Genomic DNA, 22,434 nt, shown 5'->3' on the forward strand with positions numbered 1-22,434 from the left:
TCGCTATATAGTGTACATTTAAGAGTGTGAACAATTGTATGCATAAAATAAAGCCCTCAGCAAATGAAAAATAGTACAGCACAATCTCATCAATTTTGCAGAACAGCATTTAAATGTTAACCCTAATAGCCCCCCAACCACCCCCCTTTGTTCTAAGTAGTTTGTTTGAAAAAAAATGAATTAACTTTATTTTTAAATAATCTGGGGAAGTGGTGTCGAGGGGTCGGGGGAGGGGTGACTGGGAACAATGGGTGGGAGACGGGCTGGTGCCGAGGCTGGGAGCCCCAGGCTAGCTGAGTGCAACTAGTCAACGGAAGCCGAGGTGAGGGGTGTCCATATAGTTAGATTAGAGCAGGGGTTAGGTGATAGGATGGTGTTGCTGGGGGGGGGGGGGGGGGGGAGTTGTTCTGCTGACGGGGATGGAAACTGGGCATGGTAACAGTGAGGAGGTCACGGGTGGAGCCGGCCAGGAGGCGGGGCCAGAGGAAGCGCGACACATGGCTGGGGGGCTGGCCAAGGAAAGGGGATGGCTGATCGGCAAAGGGGGGGGGGGGGGGCGAAGTGCCCACCAACCAGGCTGATCACCTGGAATGTAAGAGGGTTAAACGGGCCAGTGAAGAGGGTGCGTGTGTTTGTGCATCTGCGGGTTCTGCAGGCGGATGTTAAGGAAGGGCTGGGTCAGTCAGGACATTCATTCGGGGCTTGATTCTAAGACGAGGGGGGGTTGCGATCCTGATTAATAAAAGGGTACAATTTGAGGCGGAGGGCACAGTCGTGGATGGGGGTGGCAGGTTCATTATGGTGAGGGGTAAGCTCGAAGGGGTGAGAGTAGTCCTGGTCAGTGTGTATGCCCCTAATTGGGACGATGTGGATTTTATTAGGGGGATGCTAGGGAAGATCCCTGACTTGGACTCGCGGAAGTTGATCATGGGCGGGGACTTTAATACAGTCCTGGATCCGAGCCTGGACCGGTCATGTTCAAGAACGGCCAGATTGCCAGCGATGGCAAAGGAACTGAGAGGGTTAATGGAGCAAATGGGGGGAGCAGATCCGTGGAGATTTAGCCGGCCGACGGCGAGGGAGTTTTCGTATTACTCCCACGTACACAAGGTGTATTCCCGAGTTGACTACTTTGTACTTTCTGCTGGCCGGAATGGTGGGGGCAGAATATTCAGCAATTGCCATATCGGACCATGCTCCCCACTGGGTAGACCTGCAGTTTTGTAAGGACAGCTTTCAGCGCCCACCATGGAGGCTGGAAGTTGGACGACTCACGGACGAGGCGGTGTGCGAGAGGCTGAGGAAATGCATGCAGAATTACCAGCAGGTGAACGATACTGGAGAAGTCTCGGCAGCGGTGTTCTGGGAGGCACTGAAGGCAGTGGTGAGAGGGGAGCTGATTTCAATCCGGGCGTACAGGGACAGGACGGATAGGGCAGAGACGGACCGACTGATTAAGGAAATTCTACGGACGGACAGGAGTTACGCAGAATCCCCGAGGCCAGAGTTACTCAGGAAATGACAGAGGCTGCAGGCCGAATTTGGGGTGGTGACTACAGGCAAGGCTGTAGAGCAGCTTAGAAAGGTAAAAGGCACGATTTATGAGCATGGGGGGAAGGTCAGTAGAATGCTTACGCAGCAGCTGAGGAAGAGGGAAGCGGCGAGGGAAATAGGGAGGGTAGTGGATGGGGAAGGTAATCTAGTGGGTGACCCAGCAGGGCTGAACAAGGTATTTAGGGACTTTTATAGGAAGCTGTACACTTCGGAACCACCCGGGGGACCGGGGGGGAGGGGGGGGGGGGGGGGGGGGGATGAGGTGATTCGGTGGATGGACTAACCTTCCCAAGAGTGGGGAGGGGTTGGTGGACGGACTGGGGGCCCTGGTCAGGATTGAAGAGATATTGGGGGGCCTGAAGGTCATGCAGTTGGGTAAAGCCCCGGGGCCGGACGGGTATCTGGTGGAGTTTTACAAAAAATTTGCCTGGATAGTGGGGCCGGTGCTGCTCAGGGTCTTTAACGAGGCAAGAGACAGAGGGAGTTTACCCCCGACGATGTCGCAGGCCACCATCTCGCTCATTCTGAAGCGGGATAAGGACCCGGAGGCCTGTGGGTCATACAGGCCGATCTCCTTGATCAGCGTAGATGGCAAGTTACTGGCCAAGATTTTGGCGACCAGAATTGAGGACTGTGTACCGGACGTAATTGCAGAGGACCAAACCGGGTTTGTAAAGGGGAGGCAGCTGGTGGCCAACATAAGAAGGCTGCTCAACGTGATTATGATGCCCCCGGAGAGTAGGGAGGTAGAGATAGTGGTAGCCATAGATGCTGAAAAGGCTTTTGACCGGGTCGAGTGGGATTATCTGTGGGAGGTACTAGGACGGTTCGGATTCAGGGGGGGAGGTTCATTGACTGGGTCAGGCTATTGTATCAGGCCCCGGAGGCGAGTGTAAGGACGAACAGGACAACATTGGGCTACTTTAGACTGCATCATGGGACAAGACAGGGCTGCCCTCTCTCCCCACTGCTGTTTGCGCTGGCCATAGAGCCGCTGGCAATTGCACTGAGAACTTCTAGGGGCTGGAAAGGGCTGGTCCGGGGGGGGAGTGGAACATAGAGTCTCGTTATACGCGGATGATCTGCTGTTATATATATCGGACCCAATGGTGGGGATGGACGGTATTATGGCAACCCTGAGGGAATTTGGCCAGTTCTCCGGATGCAAACTGAACATGGCTAAGAGCGAGTTGTTTGTAATTCAGACGAGGGGGCAGGAGGGTAGGCTGAAGGGGTTGCTGTTCAGGCTAGTGGGGGAGAGTTTCCGATATTTGGGGATTCAGGTGGCACGGGACTGGGGCACGTTGCATAAGCTCAACCTGTCCAGGCTGGTGGAACGAGTGAGGGAGGAGGTTCGGAGGTGGGATGCACTCCTGCTGTCATTGGCGGGGAAGGTGCAGACTGTTAAGATGACGATTCTCCTGCGGTTCTTGTTTGTTTTTCAGTGTCTCCCCATCTTTGTCCCGCGGTCCTTCTTTAAGAGGCTGAATAAAATTATTTGGGATTTGTATGGGCAGGGAAGTCCCCGCGGGTGAAGAGGGTGATGCTTGAAAGGAACAGGGGAGAAGGGGGGCTGGTGTTGCTGAACTTCAGCAACTATTACTGGGCGGCCAACATAGCAATGATAAGGAAATGGATGGTGGGTGCGGGGTCGGTTTGGGAGCGGATGGAGGCTGCTTCGTGCAGGGGCACTAGCTTAGCAGCCCTGGTCACGGCGCCTCTGCCGCTTCCGCCGGCACGGTACTCCACCAGCCCGATAGTGGTGGCGGCTCTTTGGACCTGGGGCCAGTGGAGGAGGCATGCAGAGGAGGTAAGAGCATCGGTGTGGACCCCAATCTGTGGCAACCACCGATTTGCCCCAGGGAACATGGACGAGGTATATCGACTGTGGAGGAGGGCGGGGATTGTGAGGATGGGGGATCTGTTCCTGGAAGGGAGCTTTCTGAGCATGAGGGCGCTGGAGGAGAAGTTTGGGCTGGCGAGAGGGAAGGACTTTAGATACTTGCAGGTGAGGGATTTTGTCTCCTGCCGAAGGGGAGGCAGGACAGGGTAGTTTCTAGGGGAGAGGTGGGAGAGGGTAGAGTTTCAGATGTCTACAAGGAGCTAATGAGAGCTGAGGATACGCAGACCGAGGACCTGAAGCTTAAGTGGAAGGAGGAGTTCGGGGGGGGGGGGGGGGGGGGGGGCTGGAGGACGGTATTTGTTCAGAAGCCCTGAGCAGAGTAAACACGACCGCAACATGCGCCAGGCTCAGCCTGATCCAGTTTAAGGTCGTGCACCGGGCCCACATGACGGTGGCCCGGATGAGCAGATTCTTCGGGCTGGAGGACAAGTGTGCTAGATGCGCCGGAGGGCCGGCTAACCATGTACACATGTTCTGGTTGTGCCCTAAACTCAGGGGGTATTGGCAGGAATTCGCAGATGTCTTGTCCCGGGTATTGAAAACTGGGATGGTAATGAGCCCGGAGGTGGCAATCTTTGGGGTTTCGGAGGACCTGGGAGTCCAGGAAGAGAGAGAGGCCGACGTTCTGGCCTTTGCTTCCCTGGTAGCCCGGTGACGAATACTGTTAGCATGGAGGGACTCAAAGCCCCCGAGGGCTGAGGTGTGGCTATCGGACATGGCGAGCTTTCTTGGCCTAGAGAAAGTCAAGTTCGCCTTGAGAGGTTCGCTACTAGGGTTTGCTCGAAGGTGGCAGCCATTTATTGACTTCTTCACAGAGGAGTAAGCGTCAGCAGGGTGGGGGGGGGGGGGGGGGGCAAAGGTAGAGTAGAGTAGAGTAGGGGGATATTGAGGCAGGTCCGTGCTTGAACAGAGCCGTGGTTTGCACTATGTTTATTTTGTAATTTGTGTCTTTACTTTTTTTTTGTACTGTACAATGTCACGTTTTCTATATGCCTAAAATACCTCAATAAAATTGTTTGTTAAAAAAAACTTTATTTTTATATCAAACTTACAATCAATTATTTTCTTACGATACAGAAACAGGAAACAGATGTGTGGCCACTATCTCAGGAGATCCTTGTCGAATTGCGTCAACATTCCTTCGGTATCCGCACTGGACTGCACACAGATCATGGCAGCTGGGGATTGCGTACACCTCTCCTCGGTAAGAAGTAATAACTTGCATTTCTAATGCACCTTTCATAATTGCAGGATGTCGCAATGTCCTTCTGTCTGCAGGGCGGCCTAGACTCACCCCCAGCATTTCAGCAGAGCTGCTGCCGCCACATAACATTCAAGCCAATGGACGGGATTCTCCGTAGCCCGATGCCGAAATCGGGCATCATCGGGATGCGTGCCGCGCCCAGCCGCAACATCATTGGCGCGTCATCAGCTGGCCCACCTGCAATGCTCCGCCCCCAATGGGTCAAGTTTCCAATGGCGCGGGCCACGTGTGGCCCCAGTAGTCGGGAACCTGGCGTGCCAGCTGTGGACAGTGTCCAGCATCGCCACACTCGGCCGGGATCCATGCCGCTGGCCAGGGGGCTTCTGCTAGGGCTGGGGGTAGTGGTGGGGGTGGCCGGGGGATGGGCTGTGGCCCGGGGTGGGTTGGTACACAGTCCGGCACAGCCGGCGACATGTTTCCCTGCGCCACCGGTGGGCATAGGCGTGCGCAGAATGTCAGCCCTGCGCACGCGCGGCCTGGGTCCCTGCGATATTCCAGCTGTTCTCTGCGGGTGTTCCACGCGCCACTTATGCTAGCCCCTCGCCGGTACGGAATCGGTGAGGGATTCACGCCGTTTTCCCGTCCTGGAGCACCACGGATTCTCTGTTGGCGCCGGCACTTAGCCTCAGACACGGAGAATTCAGCCTCATGTTTCTGAATTGGGGATTGAACCCACAACTTCTTGATTCAGAGGGAGTGAGAGCTGCAACTAAAGCCTTGTTCATCTTATTATTCCTGTGGTTTTGCAGATATCAGTAGTCAGAGAACAAATTGAGTCTAAGGTGTCCTCTGGAAGTTAAGATGCAGGAGCCATTACCATTGTTTTTTTGATGCTATCGAAGGAGATACTTGTAATTCAGAGCAAAGGATTAATTTCTGTTGTGCTTAATGTCACATAGATGCCCTTAATCTAGAACATTCCTGGAGTTGTCAACCATTTGGAAGGTTAGAGCCTTTAAGACCATTATCACTGGGTCAATTGGAAGGAGAGAACCTTTCACCATCAAAGGAGCTTTTAACTGAAGAGAGGGACACAGAGACCACAAGCAGGTGAGACTAAAATAATATAATAATAACAACCTTTTATTGTCACAAGTATGAAGTTATTATGAAAAGCCCCTAGTCACCACATTCCGCCACCTGTTCGGGTAAGCTGGTACAGGAATTGAACCCGCGCTGCTGGCTTTGTTCTGCATCACAAATCAGCTGTCTAGCCCACTGAGCTAACCAGCTCTATGAGCTAAACCAGCCCTATGTTAATATGTTAATTGCAGTTCATCTGAATCAGAATAAACAATGTCAGACAATGAATTGCACTACAGTCAGAATGTTGTGGCACACTAAAGCTGCCAATACCGTGCATGTTGCATCAAAGCAGCTACATTATTTCAGGACTGTTCCTCGAACAGTGCAACACTCCCTCAGTACTGAGCTCTCTCAGACCTCTCTCAGTATCCCTCTCTTGCATTGCAGCACTCCTTCAATACTGTCCCTCCAACAGTGCTGAGCTTCCTAAGTAATGGTCCTCGGACAGTGCAGCGCTCCCTCAGTACTGACTCTGACAGTTCAACACTCCCTCAGTGCTGAGCCTCCAACAATGGAGTACTACCCACTGACAGTACAGCATTCCCTCAGTACTGCCCCATAGACAATGCAGCACTCCCTCAGTACTGCCCTCCAACAGTGCTGTGCTTCCTAAATAATGCTCCTCGGACAGTGCAGCACACCCTCAGAACTGACTCTCCAACAGTTCAACACTCCCTCAGTACTGACCCTCCAAAAGTGCTGCACTCCCTCAGTACTGCCCCTCTGACAGTGCAGTGCTCCCTCAACACTGACCCTGCAACAATGCAGTCCACTCTCAGTGCTACACTAAGAGTGTCAGATTGGATTGGGTGCTCAAGAGTAGGATTTGAATCAGAGGCCGGGATCTTATGGACGGGCGCAGTACAGATTGGATTGGAGCCTAACAAACGAGGCTGGTTATTATAAAAATAATTATTTTGCAGTTTGGAACTTGTAGGAGTAGCTGTCAAATTTGTTCTTTTATGTTGTTACTTGTTTTAATGTTAAGGAGCGACTCAGACAGAACATCATCCCAGGAGGCAGCTGAGGAGCAAGGACTGAGCCCGGAGCCTGAAGCACAGCCTCCGGCACCAGCAGTAAGTCTGTGGTTTCCTGATCTCTTCCTCAAAAGTATGGACAACTACCAGAAACTTGATATAAAACCAGAGTCTTTCAAATACTTCATCCATGTTTGGAATAATGCCCCTTTGACCATCAGTTCCTGGAGGCTGCACTCTGAATTCCACAGGGACGGGAGCAACTTGTTTAATTCTACTGATCTTTATCTGACAACATACTTTAGCTTGATCATCGCCCAGTGATCCTCATCGGTGCCTTTTACACTAACAACCCAAACAAAGCCAAATACTTTAGTGACACAATCGTATGATGAAGCATCGTTGGAATCTTCAGATTCAAACAGTGCAGAACAAGGCCAATCAGCCCATTATCTCTGTACCGTTCCTTTAAAGAGCTAACCAATTAGGTTCGGGTTTTCTCCAGTGTTTATTCCAGTTTGAAAGTTACTCTTTAATCTGCTTCCATCGTTCTTGCAGGCAGCACATTCAAAAATCACAACGCCCTGCGCGAAAAAGTAATTCTGCTCATTTTCACTTAACCAGTTAAGTTAATACTCTGTCTCTATTTTCTGCAGCCAGATTATTGGGTGGAACGTAAGGCTGGAGAGGTATTTCTGCAGAGCCTTCAGTAGGACTGAATTGGTGAACTCACTTCTGTAATCTATTGATTAGCGAGTACCGTCTCCATCCGTTTAAAATCTTGAATTCAGGAGGGCTGGTAATCAGGGCTTTAATGTAAACATAAGAACTAGGAGCAGGAGTAGGCCATCTGGCCCCTCGAGCCTGCTCCGCCATTCAATGAGATCATGGCTGATCTTTTGTAGACTCAGCTCCACTTTCCGGCCCGAACACCATAACCCTTAATCCCTTTATTCTTCAAAAAACTATCCATCTTTACCTTAAAAACATGTAATGAAGGAGCCTCAACTGCTTCACTGGGCAAGGAATTCCATAGATTCACAACCCTTTGGGTGAAGAAGTTCCTCCTAAACTCAGTCCTAAATCTACTTCCCCTTATTTTGAGGATATGTCCCCTAGTTCTGCTGTCACCCGCCAGTGGAAACAAAGGTTGGGTTGAGAACATAACCATGTTTATAGTCAACCTATCGAATTTGCTACTGCGCTTGGATTGGATATTTTGTTCCCAGGTAGATAGGCTAGTTACTTTTTTTTTCTTTCTGGGGGCTAAATGGATGATTGGTTCTGATAGTCCTGACTGAGTATACTGAAAGAGCCACAGGCCAATGGGAAACCAAGGAATGAGGCACTTCTATTTTGATCTCGAATGACATGTCTTTTTATCGTCCTCTTTCTAATCTTACAACTCATTATTCGCTGCATGAGGGTACAAGTAGCAAATTTGCTAGTCTGTCTTTGAGTCTCCTGTGTACTGCTCCCTCATTCAAAGGCACTCGGTACCAGATGGCAGGACCCAGCTTTGGAACAGAGGGGCTGGCTAAGAGTCATCCCCCACCCTTCTCCCGCCATCACTCACCTACTCACCTAGGCCTAGTTCCTCCCTTAATCTGAGGCCTCAGGTGAGTGTAGTACTAACAGAAGCCATCACCTCCCCAGGGCACTACTGAGTACTGATGAGTCGCTGGCCTCTGATTGGCCAGCAGTTCTTGGTGGATGAGAAGGCCAAAGTTGCGTTTCACATCAACGTAAAATCAGGAAATGATCCCCCCCCGCCCCCACCCTCATCAGTGGCAGGCCATGTTTCCCACCGTTCATCATCAGGAACCTCATTTTAAACATTTGCATATCATAAAATGCGTCCATAGTGGTGTGATTTCAGAACAACGTGATGCACAACTGATCTCAAAGTGTGTTTTGTGAAGAGCACTCTGAAGGGAGCTCGGGGGTGAGTGCATGCTCAGCAGGGATAGAATTGTGCCAGGATAATGCCCGAGGTTGCACCTGGGTAAAGATTGTATTCTGGTGTGTTTGCTGTGCGCAGTGGCCTTTAAAATTGGCGCCTGGACCATCGAAGTGTGGGGTTGATGGCGGGGTGGAGAAATCAGAGGCTGCCCATCATGGAACCCCTGCCTGCCTTCTTTTCGTTCAAAGTCTCCCACTAGAATGTGTAAAAAGCCACCATTGCCATCAAAGAGTCATCACCGCTTTTCTCGCCTGACAATGGACTTTGCTGATATCGGAGAAAATCTCACCCTTCAATATCCATCTGAGGTACCAAGAGTTGGAATCACTGGGTGGATGACTCTTTCACAAAGCACAGACATGATGGGGCAAATGGCTTCCTTCTGTGCTGTAAATCGTACAATGTCAATGTTCTGAGCATCGCACCTCAAGAGGGGTACACTAGCCTTGGAGCAGATGCAGGCACAGATTCACCAAATTATGGGGAGTAATTTCATAGTCTGAGAATATCGAAGGTTAGGGGGTGACTTGATTGGGTGATTTTATGATTTTGAAGGGAATTGAGGAAATAGCTCTGGGGAAACCCTTCTTCATGCAAAGATTGGTCCAGAACTATCTTGCACAAAAAAAAGCAGTAGATGGTAATTCAATTAATAATTTTAAATCTGAGAATGATAGTTTTGGCTGGATAGAATATAAAAAGATATGAAACCAAGGCAGGTGGGTGGGGATAAGACACAGATCAACCGTGATGTCATTGAATAGTAATTCAATGATCCAGAGGGCTGAATGGTCTATTCCTATTCCAATGTTCTGTAGCATGGTACCTGGCCTGGCTTGGAATGACTCTTCCTATATTTTCCTCTCTCTTTAGATTGCGCTGTTCACCTCCATTCCAACCACATGGTTGGAGCATAGGAACAGGAGGAGACAATCTAGCCCTCGAATCTCTCCTACCATTTACTTAGATCGTGGCTTATCTGTATCTTAATTTCATTTACCTGCCTTCCTTCTACAACCCTTAATAGTGTTACCCAACAAAAAAACTATCAATCTCAGAATTGAAAACTCCAATTACTCCAACGTTAAAGCTTTCTGCGGAGAGCGTTCCAGATTTCCACTCTTTGTGTTTTTTAAATTCATTTATGGGATGTGGGTGTCGGTGGCTAGGCCAGCATTTATTGGTCATCCCTAGTTGCCCTTCAGAAAGCGGTGGTGAGCTGCCACTTAGTCCCTGAGGTGTAGGTACACTCACAGTGCTGATACGGAGGGAGTTCTAGGAGCAGCAGTGAGGGAAATGCGATATATTTCCAAGTCAGGGTGGTGAGTGACTTGGAGGGGAACCTCCAGGTTGTGGTGTTTCCAGTTATCTGCTGCTCTTGTCCTTCTAGATGGTAGTGGTTGTACGGTTGGAAGGTGCTGTAAGGAACCTTGGCGAATAACTGCAGTGCATCTTGTAGATGGTACACACGGCTGCCGCTGTTCATCAGTGGTGGAGGCATTGAATGTTTGTGGAAGGGGCACCAATCAATCAAGTGGGCTGCTTTGTCCTGGATGGTGTCAAGCTTCCTGAGTGTTGTTGGAGCTGCACTCATCCAGGCAAGTGGAGAGTATTCGATTACACTCCTGACTTGTGCCTTGTCGATGGTGGACAGGCTTTGTGGGGTCAGAGGTGAGTTACTCGCTGTAGCCTTTGACCTGCTCTGGTAGGCACAGTATTAATATGGCCAGTCCAGATCAGTTTCTGATCAATGGTAACCCCCAGGATGTTGAATGTTGGGGATTCAGTGATAGTAATGCCATTGAATGTCAAGGGTTAGATCCTCTCTTGTACGAGATCGCCATTGTCTGGCACTTGTATGTAACTTGAAGCTGTGATTCCTGAAATCGCACCTGAATGGTCTGGCTGGAATGTTAAGGTTCTACTCCATTGTCCTGGACTCCCCCTTGGAGGGAATAGTTTCTCTCGATCAGCCCTATAAATTTCCTTAATCATGTTAAACCCCTCGGGTGGGATTGTCCAACCCGCCAGACTCATTTTCCGGCATGGCGCGCCCCCGCTGGCAGCGGGATCCTCTGTCCTGGCAGCCGGCCAATCGGGTTTCCCGTTGTGGCCAACCCCACACCGTCGGGAAATCCGCGGGTGTGAGTGTGCTGCCGGAGAAGCGGAAGATCCTGCCGACGGAGAATCACGCCCCTCAGCTTTTGACCCTGGAACAAATTATTATTCCAGGAGGTGGGTCACTCCCTAGTTTGTCTTCCACCATTCACCTGACTCCTGATAATGGAACTGGTGACAAAGGAAAGTTAAGACAGTGAAAGTGGAAACTTTTAAAAAAGGGATACTTAGAAATCATATCCCCATTCTGTTTATTTTAATTGGAACTTGAAGTCTGGGGTATGTCATCATCTATGGTGCTTTAGTGTTCAAAACACATGCTTTAACTTGAGTTTGACAAATCTTCCCTTCTATGTACACACAGTTATCAGAGGACGAAGATTTCACCCCGTGCTTCTCCCTTCGAACATTGCTGAGCCATTTTGCATTGCCAAAGCCAGACCCATCTCGCAGTCCACATTGCATTGCAGCCCCCACCATGCCCACGCTACCTGAAGAGGAAGAAGGGAGTGAGGACCAGGACAGAATGCAGAGCTCTTCAGCCAGTGTAAGAAACAACTTACTCCAGAACTACACCTATCTTTTTTCAATTGTTGCATCCTGGCTGACTAATTATCTGGCTAGGAGTTGTGTTAAGATTAGAAGGAGAAATACCGAAAGAGGGATAAAGTGGAAAGGTCCAGAGGCACAGTGGTTAGCACTTCTGTCTCACAGCGCCAGGGACCCAGTTTTGATTCCAGCTTTGGGTGACGATGTGAAGTTTGCATGTTCTCTTTGTGTCATAGAACATAGAACATTACAGCGCAGTACGGGCCCTTCAGTGTGGAATACCTCTGGTGTTTCGCTCTCCTCCCACAGTCCAAAGATGTGCAGGTTAGGTAGATTGGCCAAGCTAAATTGCTCCTTAATGTCCAAAGATGTGGAGGGTAGGTGGGGTTATGGGGATAACGTGAGTGAGTGGGCTTAGGTAGGGGCTCTTTTGGCGGGTCGGTGCAGACTCAATGACCTGATTGGTCTCCTTCTATACTGTAGAGATTCTATGAAGGTGCGGTGCTTTTAACTCAAAGTACGAGAGCGGCCTGCCTGGAGTGGTAAAGGCCTCAAACATGTGAAAGTGGCAGAAAGTGGTGGATAGTCAGACCCAAGATAATTGTCAGTCAATTTGCTTACATCAGGTCCAACAAAGATACATGGTGATCTGCTTCAGTGATATTAGTTGAAGTTTAAATATTGGGCACAATTTTCTGACCCTTCCCATTGCTCAGACCTCCTAGTCCTGCCGAAGTGTTTTTATTAATATAAATTTAGACAATTTATCGTGGCCAATCCACTATCTTTTTGGGTTGTGAGGGTGAGACCCACGCGGGCACGGGGACAGTGACCCGTGGTGCGGGGATCAAATCTGGGCCCTCGGCACCGTGAGGCAGCAGTGCAGGTCTTGCCACAGTCGATGGGGATTTAAATACCATCCATGTGGGTAAACATGCCATGGTGGGGCTGGAAAGTCTTGGCAATTGACCCAGAACATGGCTCCATTGATCTTCTTCAAAATAGTGGCTGTGGGATCTTTTAAACCACCCGAAAGAGCAGACGAGGACTTGGCTTATCTAAAAGATGGCATCTCTGTCAGTGCTGCACTCCTTCAATATTTCCCTAGAGTGTCAGATTAGGTTATCTTTGTTCTGTTTATTCATTCAAGTGTTACAGGCTTCATTGGCTAGGTTAGCATTTATTTCCCATCCCAAATTTCCGTTGGGAAAGTGGTGGTGAGCTGCCTTCTTGAACAGCTGCATTCCATGTGATGTAGGTGCACCCACAGTGCTGATAGGGAGTGAGTTCCAGGATTTTGACCCAGCGATAGTGAAGGCATGTCAATATATTTCCAAGTCAGGATGATGAATGGCTTGGAGGGGAACTTCTAGGTGGTGGTGTCCTCATGTATCTGCTGCCCGTATCCTTTTAGATGATAGTAGTCTTGGGTTTGGTAGGTAATGCCTAAGCAGCGCCGGCCCTAGGGTTGCTGGCTCCCTGGGCAAGCTGAACTTTGGCGCCCTTGTTGGGGGGGGGGGGGGGGGGGGGGGGGGGGGGGGGGGGGGGCGGAGTGACCACTGGCGAGCCTGGATCCATCCGCCATGTTTGTGCGGGGCGGCCACCGCGCATGCGCTGGTTGGCACCGGCCCAACTGCACATGCGCGGGACCCGCACTCCTTGATGGCGCCCCCTAGCACATGGCGCCCCGGGCGACTGCCCGAGTTGCCGGTACCTTGAGCCGGCCCTGTGCCTAAGGAGCCGTGGTGAGTTCCTGCAGTGCATCTTGTAGCTGGTACACACTGCTGCTACTGTACATCAGTGGTGGAGGGAATGAACCTTCGCGGATGGGGTGTCTGGCCCGCTTTGTCCTGTATGGTAAACCATGACCTTCTGACTGAGAGGCCAGAGGGCTTCTAGTGAGCTTTCAACTGATAATGGGTTGTGTGTTGCAATTTAAATATTTTAGTGCCAAATACATATTACAGGCATTCCCTTCCTCCAGCCTTGCTGGCCACCATTAAGCCTGATGTGCATTGGGATAGTGCCATTTGCCATTGAAAGGAGGTTTATCCATTTCATATCTGATCAGCGTGTTTCAATGCTCAGCAAAACCACATCTAAATTGCACATTTCCTTTGAGAATGTGCAGTGTTATTATGGAACTTCGTATTCCTCAGCAAGCAGTCACTACTTGAACCCAGGAGTACGCTTGGTGAAAATAAATTGCCCAAATGTGTTGACTTTAACAGGCTGCTCAGACTATTAACTCTCCTATTGCCAGGCTGAATGTTCAAAAATCTCAATGCAACCCAGAACAAAGCAGTCTGTTGCTCAGTACCCCCGTACATTATCTTAAACAATCAACCCCCACCCCCCATCACTGCCACACTGTGGCTGCACTGTATACTGTTATATGTTGTTATATTATCTGTAAATATCTGTAAACAGCTGAGAACTACTTAGCTGGGCACTAATATGTTATATATAAGTTTCTAGGAGTCCACATTTCATAGCTGCACTAAAAGTGATGTGCACATAACCAGTTCAAGCTGATTCTTCCTTTGAACCAGACAGCATGGAAAAATTAAAAGAGTTTCTGATCTTTGCAAACTTAAACATTAATTATTAACAACATCTGGGAACCAAGAGACAAGAGAACACATCGCACGGTGCCAGCAAGTGTCTGTGAGTGAAAAATGTATTTAGTGTTGATTTGGAAAATCGACCTGCAATAGTGCCAGAAGAAAACGAATTGTACAAAGACGTAAAAGGAAATGTCGGCCCACACAACAATGAATGCACAGCTACAGCCAACAATTAATTAAGAAGCTGATACTGTCATTTGTGAAGCTTAAACAAAAGTGCCAATTGGCATTCAGTAGATTCCTAAAATATACTAAAGAGAGGGTCGGCTACCTTCTGTGGGTCGGGAGATCTAGGATTGAATTTATTTAACAGCTGGGAGCTTACCGAATAGGACAGCAAAAACCTAGATGATATATTTGAAGGATTCAGCACTCATATCCAGCCAAAATCAAATCATCAGGTCTGCCGGTATGAATTTCCATGCCTCAAACAGGAATTAATCAAGCCGATTGATAACTTTAACTTTGTGACAAGATTTAAAAATGCAGCAAGAAAATGTAAATTTAAGGACACAAACCGAAGGCTGATGGATTAACTAATTTGGGATTCCGCATGTCCTGAAGTACAGAAACTGCTAACCTGGATGGTCAAGCTCATAGTCAACATCCTGGGGGTTACCACTGACCAAAAACTGAACTGGAATGGGCAACTAAATACTGGAGCTCCAAGATCAGGTCAGAGGCTTGGAATCCTGCAGCAAGTAACTCATCTCTTTACTCCCCAAAGCTTGTCCACAACCTATAAGGCACAAGCCAAGAGTGTGATTGAATATGCTCCACTTGCCTGGATGAGTGCAGCTCCAAAAACATTCAAGAAGCCCGACACCATCCAGGACAAAGGTAGCTCACTTGATTGGCAGCCCATGCACAAACATTCACTCCCTCCATCACCGAAGCACAGTAACAGCAACTCACCAAGGCTCCTTAGACAGCACCTTCCAAACCCACAGCCGCTACCATCTAGTCTAGAAGGACAAGGACAGAAGACACATGGGAACACCACCACCTGGAAGTTCCCCTCCAAGCCACTCACCAACCTGGCTTGGAAATATATTGTCATGCCTTCACTGTCGCTGGATCAAAATCCTGGAGCTCCCACCCTAAAAGCACTGTGGGTGAATCTACACCACATGCACTGTGGCGGTTCAAGAAAGCCGCTCACCACCACCTTCTCAATGGCAATTTGGATGTGTAATAAATTCTGGCCTAGCCAGCAATGCCCACATCCCATGAAAAAAATAACATTGCAGCCTGTAGACACTGCCAGAGCATATGAAGCCACGAGCGGACAGTTGAAGACACTGACAACCCAAATGGCTAGCCTTCAGTTGAGCCCAGAGAAAGGCACAGGGTTAGTGCAGTGCAGCAGCAACGAAAGAGGTTACCCCAAACAGAGAAAAAGGTGTGCAGGAATTGTGAACAACCACATAAATTCAGACGGACAGAAATGTCCTGCTAATAGATCAAGGTGGCGTGTTGAGGAAATCAAAAGATGACAAGAACACGACATGTGCCACCCACAAGATTCACTGCAGGAGCTCGACAAAGCTTTCTTCTCAGCACCTTCCATATCTGTGGCCCTACTTTCACTGTTGTTGAGTCAAAATCTTGGAATTCCCTTCCTAACCACACTCTGGATGCACCGATAAGGACAGACATTGATGTAGAGGTTCAGCTTCGCTTTCACTGTGCCAGCACAGCCTCCGTTCACCTGAGGAAGAGAGTGTTTGAAGACCAGGACCTCAGACCTAGCATCAAGGTTATGGTCTACAGAGCAATGGTGATACCGGCTCTCCGATGTGGCTCAGAGAAGTGGACTACAGCAGGTACCTCAAAACCCATCAGAATTACCACCAGTGCTGCCTCCACACGATTCTGCAAATCCATTGGCATGATTGACACACCAACATCAGTAGTCTCACTCAGGTCAACTTCCCCAGCACTGAAGCATTGACCACGTTTGATCAGCTCCACTGGGTGGGCCACATTGTCCACATGCAGTCTACTCTGAGATTCGACACAGCAAGTGAGCCCCAAGATGGCAGAGGAAATGCTTCAAGAACACATTCAAAGCCTCCTTGAAAAAGAGCATCATCCCCCACCAACACTGGCAAACCCTGATCCAAGACCGCCCGAAGTGGAGGAAAACCATCCGGAAAGGAGCTGAACACCTCAAGTTTCATTGCTGAGAGCAAGATGAAGCCAAGTGTTGACAGTGTAAGGAGCGCATGTCAACCCAGGCCACTCGGTCCTCCAACCACTGTCTGCCCCACCTGTGACAAAGACTGAAGGTCACTCATTGGACACCTCAGTCACCTGAGAACTCATTTTTAGTGCGGAAGCAAGTCATCCTCGACTCTGAGGGTCTGCCTAAGAAGAAGAAGCACTACACTGCCTGGACTGTAGGGGTTCAAGAAGGCAGCCCACCTTTCCCTTTGAAGGGCATTTAGGAATGGACTATAAAAGCTGGCTATGTCAGTGATGTCTGAAAAAGAATGCATTTTTTTAAATAAGCAGATCAGGGTTACTCCCAGAAAAAGAGCACATTTGGAGCAGTCAGCATCTGTTTACAGCAGAGTTTTGCAGCATTGGCGCTCGTATGTTTCCTAGATCTTGGGTAAATATGTCAATCACGTAATGTTCTCCGGAAACTGAGTTAACAGTGTTGTGTAGATAGTCCCTTTTAACTTTCCAGACCTTTATCAGAGTGTGCATCAATGTGTATCTGACAGTTATTAAAGGGGATGAGTACATCCTTAGTGCAAAGAATTGGTGCTTATCTTGTTTTACTACACAAGAAGCACTATAATAAGTTATCTAGAACTTCAGGATGTTCCAAAGTGCTTTACAGCCAATGATGTACTTTTGAAATGTTGTCACTGTTGTGTTGGCGGAAATGCCAAAGCCCTTTTGCGCACAGAAAAAAACAATAAATTGCAATGTGATAATATTTTACATTTTACTGATGTTGGTTAAAGGATACATCTTTCAGTTGTTGCCAAGGGTTCTTTTCTGTTCAGCTGAGAAGAAGAACTGGGCTTCAGTTTAAGCCTAAGAAAAGGCCTCTTGAACAGTGGAGCGGCTCCCTCAGTACTTAACCAAGAGTCAGTTTTTTCTTTGTGCTCAGATTCTTTCCCCAATCTCTTCAGGCGACCAGAACCAAACCAGCAAATCACATGTTATCTACAAGGAGCCTCATCTTATATGTAATGGGATCTTCCCCAGTCAGGAACCGGTCTAGTTCCCTACTGAAGGTATGCAGAGAGTCAGTATCCGCCACACCAGCTGGCAACACATTCCCATGTCTCACTTTAACCAACATCAGTAAAATGTAAAATATTATCACATTGCAATTTATTGTTTTTTCGATGCGCAAAAAAAATTGGCATTTCTCGCATTACAACCAGTGACAACATTTCAAAAGTACTTCATCAGCTGTAAATCACTTTGGGATATCCTGAGGTTGTAAATAACTTAATATAGTGCTTCTCGCTGGGAAATTAAAACTTGATTAGTCTCTTAGTTTACATGATGACTCGGGTCCTTCCCAATCTGTCAAATTGGAATAATATATCAAGTAGGGACACTATCCAACTCTTTCATTGGGGATATAGACCTGTAACAGGTGCCCTACACTGCTGTGCAGTAAACAGACCCAGCTCCTGGAGTCTATTTGAATAGCTGATGTTCTATAACATGGAAATAATTATCTGTCTCTTCTTAACCCTGCAACAATGACTTTTGTTAGTGGACTAAAAGCCCAAGACTAATAGGCTCTGAACTTAAGGAGGTAGCTCTCTCTTCAGGTCTGCTTTTACTATCAAATCCTAATTGTGTGCTATTTGGTCCCTTTATTTGTTGTATTTTTAATCAGGACAGATAACCCAAGGGATTAACCTCTGACCCAGGTTGTGGGGAGTTGGCAGCTGAGTTCTTTACTTATTCTCAAGGTGTGAGCATTGTGGTTAGTGTTATGGGCCAGCGTTTAGTGAACCCCAAAGTGTATCATGGAGTTCATCTGCCCCACAACTTTAAATAGATTTTGATTATGGGGAGCACAAGGGCCCACTTTACAGGGGTGATGCAACAGAGAACTAAGAGTAATTTAAAACAAAAACAATGTTTATTCGATGAATCCAGTTAACATTTTTATAAACACACAGTAAACATCTTAGCAACTATCAACTCAACTACTCCCCTCAAAAAATACAGTACTCTATAAGTAACCATTAATCCATTGGACAAATACCCTCTCTAACACAGTGATCAGATTTAAATTCTCTACTGAGAGCAGTTATCACTTTTAAATTAGCAAGTGATTTGAAGACATTCCTTTCATGCAGAAAGAAATCAGAATTACACCTGGTTTTGCCGGATGCAGCTCCCAATCTGCAAAACGAAACCAAACACGCCCTGTAGCTGCTAGCTCGAAGTGAACAAAAGACAGACAGACAGCCCAGCTCCACCCACACTCTGACATCACTGCAGCTATTTGATACACACCCATTTCTTAAAGGTCCTAAATGGATCCTCTGCTTATCCTGAAATTATGCCCCTGTGTTCTAGATTCCCCAGCCAGGGAAAGAAACCCCTCAGTGTCTACCCGCATCCATAAGTAGCCTCCTAATCATACTGAGCATGATTGATCAGGACCATCCCAGCATTTCACATGGAAATCTTTACTTCAATGAGACTTGAGAACCGCCATTGTCTGCAACAATTGGGATAGACTCTGATATAAAAGCAGACCTGAAGAGAGAGGTAACCGGAATATTAATCACCATTCCCCAGTGGCTACTCGTTGCAATCACTTGTCAGCTTACATTAAAGTTAACTCAATTAAATACTTCTGTGCTCAAATAAATCTGAAATCCTGAAAAACAAGTTGTGATCTGAAGCTATGTATCCACTTGGATATCGAGCTCTACCCTGTGTCCTTATCAATAGCGATGCCTCGCTGGAGCGTTTGAAGTTATTGTGAGGAGCTTTAACGTTTGGCCCGAGACCAGGCTTCTTGGAGGCAGCAGTAGACTGGACTGAAGGAGATTTATTTTGACATTCAGAGAGATGGCAAGCCATTGACTGATGAGTGTGAACAGTTTGTACTGGCTGGGAGATTCCATCACCATGGAACTTTGTGTTCTGGGAAAGGCACAGGGTCACCAAATTAGCGGCCTTTGTGCTTTCTCGTTTTGAAACTTTATTCTTAAACTCAAACTGATTAACATTTGCAGGACCATGCGGGAAAGAGTGGGGGGGAAGGAGAACTAATTGGGTAAGAGCACGACGAAGCATGATGATCCAAATAGTCCCGCCTTCTGTGCTGAATCGTTCTATGATTCTAAATGCTTTGCAAACTGCATGACTGTAAAGGCAGGGAAAAAGTTGGATAGAGGTGGCTATCATGAGTGGATAGTTTGGTTTTGAGTCTGGACCTGTTTTGTCCCACATGCTCCCTCAAATCTCATTGTACTAGCGTCCATTCCCATGTCCTCACTGTTTACTCACATTCTAAAATTTAAATGGATGAAAACAAACATCTTGCGTCTTGTCAGTGAGTTTTTAAAATAGCATCGGCCACAAACCTGCAGGAACAATATTTTTAAATGTTTATTTTGAAAGTGCCTGCTGTGACTCAGCAGGAAGCGCTCATACATTTGAGTCAGTAGGTTACTCATAAGGGAGTGCTGCTCTATCAGAGATGGCACTGTGGGAGCAGGGCAGTGTCAGAGTCAATACTGAGGGAGTGTTGCACTGTCAGAGGGTCAGTACTGAGGGAGTGCTGCACTGTCAGAGGGGCAGTACTGAGGGAGTGCTGCACTGTCAGAGGGGCAGTACTGAGGGAGTGCTGCACCGTCAGAGGGTCAGTACTGAGGGAGTGCTGCACTGTCAGAGGGGCAGTACTGAGGGAGTGCTGCACTGTCAGAGGGTCAGTACTGAGGGAGTGCTGCACTATCAGAGGGTCAGTACTGAGGGAGTGCTGCACTATCAGAGTGACAGTAATGAGGGAGTGCCACACTGTCAGAGGGTCAGTACTGAAGAGGGGCTGCACTGTCAGAAAGGCGATGACAAGGGAGTGCTGCACTGTCAGAGGGCCAGTACTGAGGGAGCGCTGCACTGTCAGAGGGCCAGTACTGAGGGAGCGCTGCACTGTCAGAGGGTCAGTACTGAGGGAGTGCTGCACTATCAGAGGGTCAGTGCTGAGGGAGTGCTGCACTGCCAGAGGGTCAGTACTGAGGGAGTGCCGCACTGTCAGAGGGTCAGTACTGAAGAAGGGCTGCACTGTCAGAAAGGCAATGACAAGGGACTGCTGCATTGTTGGAGAATCATAGAATCTACAGTGCGGAAGGAGGCCATTTGACCCATTGGATCTGCACCGGCCCCTGGAAAGAGCGCCCCACTTAAATCCATGCCTCCACCCTATCCCTGTAACCCAGTAACTCCACTTAACATTTTTGGACACAAAGAGGCAATTTAGAATGGTGAATCCACCTAACCTGCACATTTTTGGACTGTGGGAGGAAACCGGAGCACCCGGAGGAAATCCACGCAGAAGCAGTACTTTCAGGTGAGGCGCTAAATCAAGGCCCTGTCTGCCTTATCAGAGGGATGTAAAACATCCCATGACACTATTTTGAAGTAGCACAGGAGAGATTCCCTGTTGTCCTGGCCAATATTCATCCCTCAATCAGCATCGCTAAAACAGATTATCTGATCATTATTGTTAATTCTGGCATCTGGGGCAGCACTGTAGCGCAGTGGGTTAGTCCTACTGCCTCACGGCGCCGAGGTCCCAGGTTCGATCCCGGCTCTGGGTCACTGTCCACATTCTCCCCGTGTCTGCATGGGTTTCACCCCCACAATCCAAAGATGTGCAGGGTAGGTGGATTGGCCATGCTAAATTGCCCCTTAATTGGAAAAAATGAATTGGGTACTCCAAATTTAAAGAAAAAGAAAATTCTGGGATCTTACTCTGAACAAATGTCTGCCATTTTTCCAAGAATGTAACAGTGACTATACTTCAGAAATTGATTAATTGGTTATAACATGATTTGGGATGTTCAAATGCAAGCCTTTAATTTTGCAATCATGTTTGGCAGTGCAGCGTCAATGGGAGGATTGGGAGTCATGGAAGAGTCTGGAGAGGGTTGTGATCTCAGGAACTCAACAATTTGACTTTGTATTTTTTTATTGGTGTGAAAGAAGCTTATTAATAACTCTTCCAAGCTACAAATACTAAATCTAATTCCAGGCTTTGAAGAGGCCATTGCAGGTTTATTGAGATATGTGTCATTGTGAGGTGGAGGGAGTTAAATTTTATTTTTTTTAAAGTGTAATTAGCTGTGTATTCAATCTGATTCCAGGTATTAGGAGCTGATCCCAGGGTAAGTGGAACACCAGCAATCGTCCTGCCAGATGTCACCAGCTCTCCAGACAGGGAGTTTGACCAAACAACACAGATAAGGTAAGCAATGTGGAGTTTGACATCTGTGGAGATTTTCCTGATTGACCACTGCAACCTCTGGGGGAAACCCTGGAGAAATGGCATAAATAGTGGACAATCTGGGAGGAGCCATCCAGAAATCAACAACTTGTTTGATTCTGCCTCTCCTCCCCTGATGGCAACAATTCTTGTTCAGTTCTAGTATGAGGGTTTTACTTTCACCCCAGGACTTGGAATCCCGCACATAGAATTAGAGAACCATTGTATCCTGAAAGTTTCATAGCAGGAGACTTCACCATGGCCTTTCATATCAATGGATACATGTCTTTTAGAATTTGCAGAGGTGGTATTTGGCACTTGCCCCTGTGTCAATCTTGGCCAAAAACAAATAGTTACCAATGATTGTGATGAATGTAGGAATTTCAGATATATTGTATTGTATGTATTTAGTGCAGTAAGGGTTAAAAGCCTGGGAGGTGCATGTATACATCTGCTGCAGTAATCTTTGTTTAAAAGTCCTGGTTTAAAAGCAAGACACTTTGGCCACAAAGGGGCAAATAAAGCATTGTAAAAGTTGGGCTAATGGAATTTTGTTTATATGATGGAGTTCCCTGGGGAGTAGATAATTAGAGACATTGTGTTCAGCTTTATTAAATGATGTAGTTAATGGGAGGAGCTAGGGGCTGAAACAGTCAGTTGTTGAGTTCAGTTTATGAACAGACTAGCAGTCACTGGAGAAACAGTCAGTTAAAGATTTGACTGGACAGACGAACAGCTTCTCTAAAAATAGTTCAGTTAAAAAGATTTTGCCTGTGAGCAGAACAGCAGTTTCTGAAAAGGCTGGCGGGTTAAACAGTAGTTTGACACGGGCAAGAATCTGCAACTGTTTCCTGGAGGTCTTCTCTCCCAAAGTGGTGTATCCAAGAACTCTCTTTGCAGCAAGTATTCC

At 47.8% G+C, this 22,434-nt stretch overlaps 1 protein-coding gene across 1 annotated transcript in view; it reads left to right on the plus strand.

Moving 5' to 3' along the window:
* mrvi1 (murine retrovirus integration site 1 homolog) overlaps nt 1-22,434 on the plus strand; it is a 270,208-nt gene that overhangs the window by 119,646 nt on the left and 128,128 nt on the right. The window contains exons 5-9 of the mRNA XM_038806059.1: nt 4,535-4,661; nt 5,621-5,771; nt 6,796-6,883; nt 11,230-11,412; nt 21,406-21,506. Coding sequence (XP_038661987.1) covers nt 4,535-4,661; nt 5,621-5,771; nt 6,796-6,883; nt 11,230-11,412; nt 21,406-21,506 — 650 coding nt within the window. The remainder of the gene's footprint in view (nt 1-4,534; nt 4,662-5,620; nt 5,772-6,795; nt 6,884-11,229; nt 11,413-21,405; nt 21,507-22,434) is intronic.

Source organism: Scyliorhinus canicula, chromosome 9 (genome assembly GCF_902713615.1).
Source record: "Scyliorhinus canicula chromosome 9, sScyCan1.1, whole genome shotgun sequence".
In the NCBI taxonomy this organism is placed as follows: domain Eukaryota; kingdom Metazoa; phylum Chordata; class Chondrichthyes; order Carcharhiniformes; family Scyliorhinidae; genus Scyliorhinus; species Scyliorhinus canicula.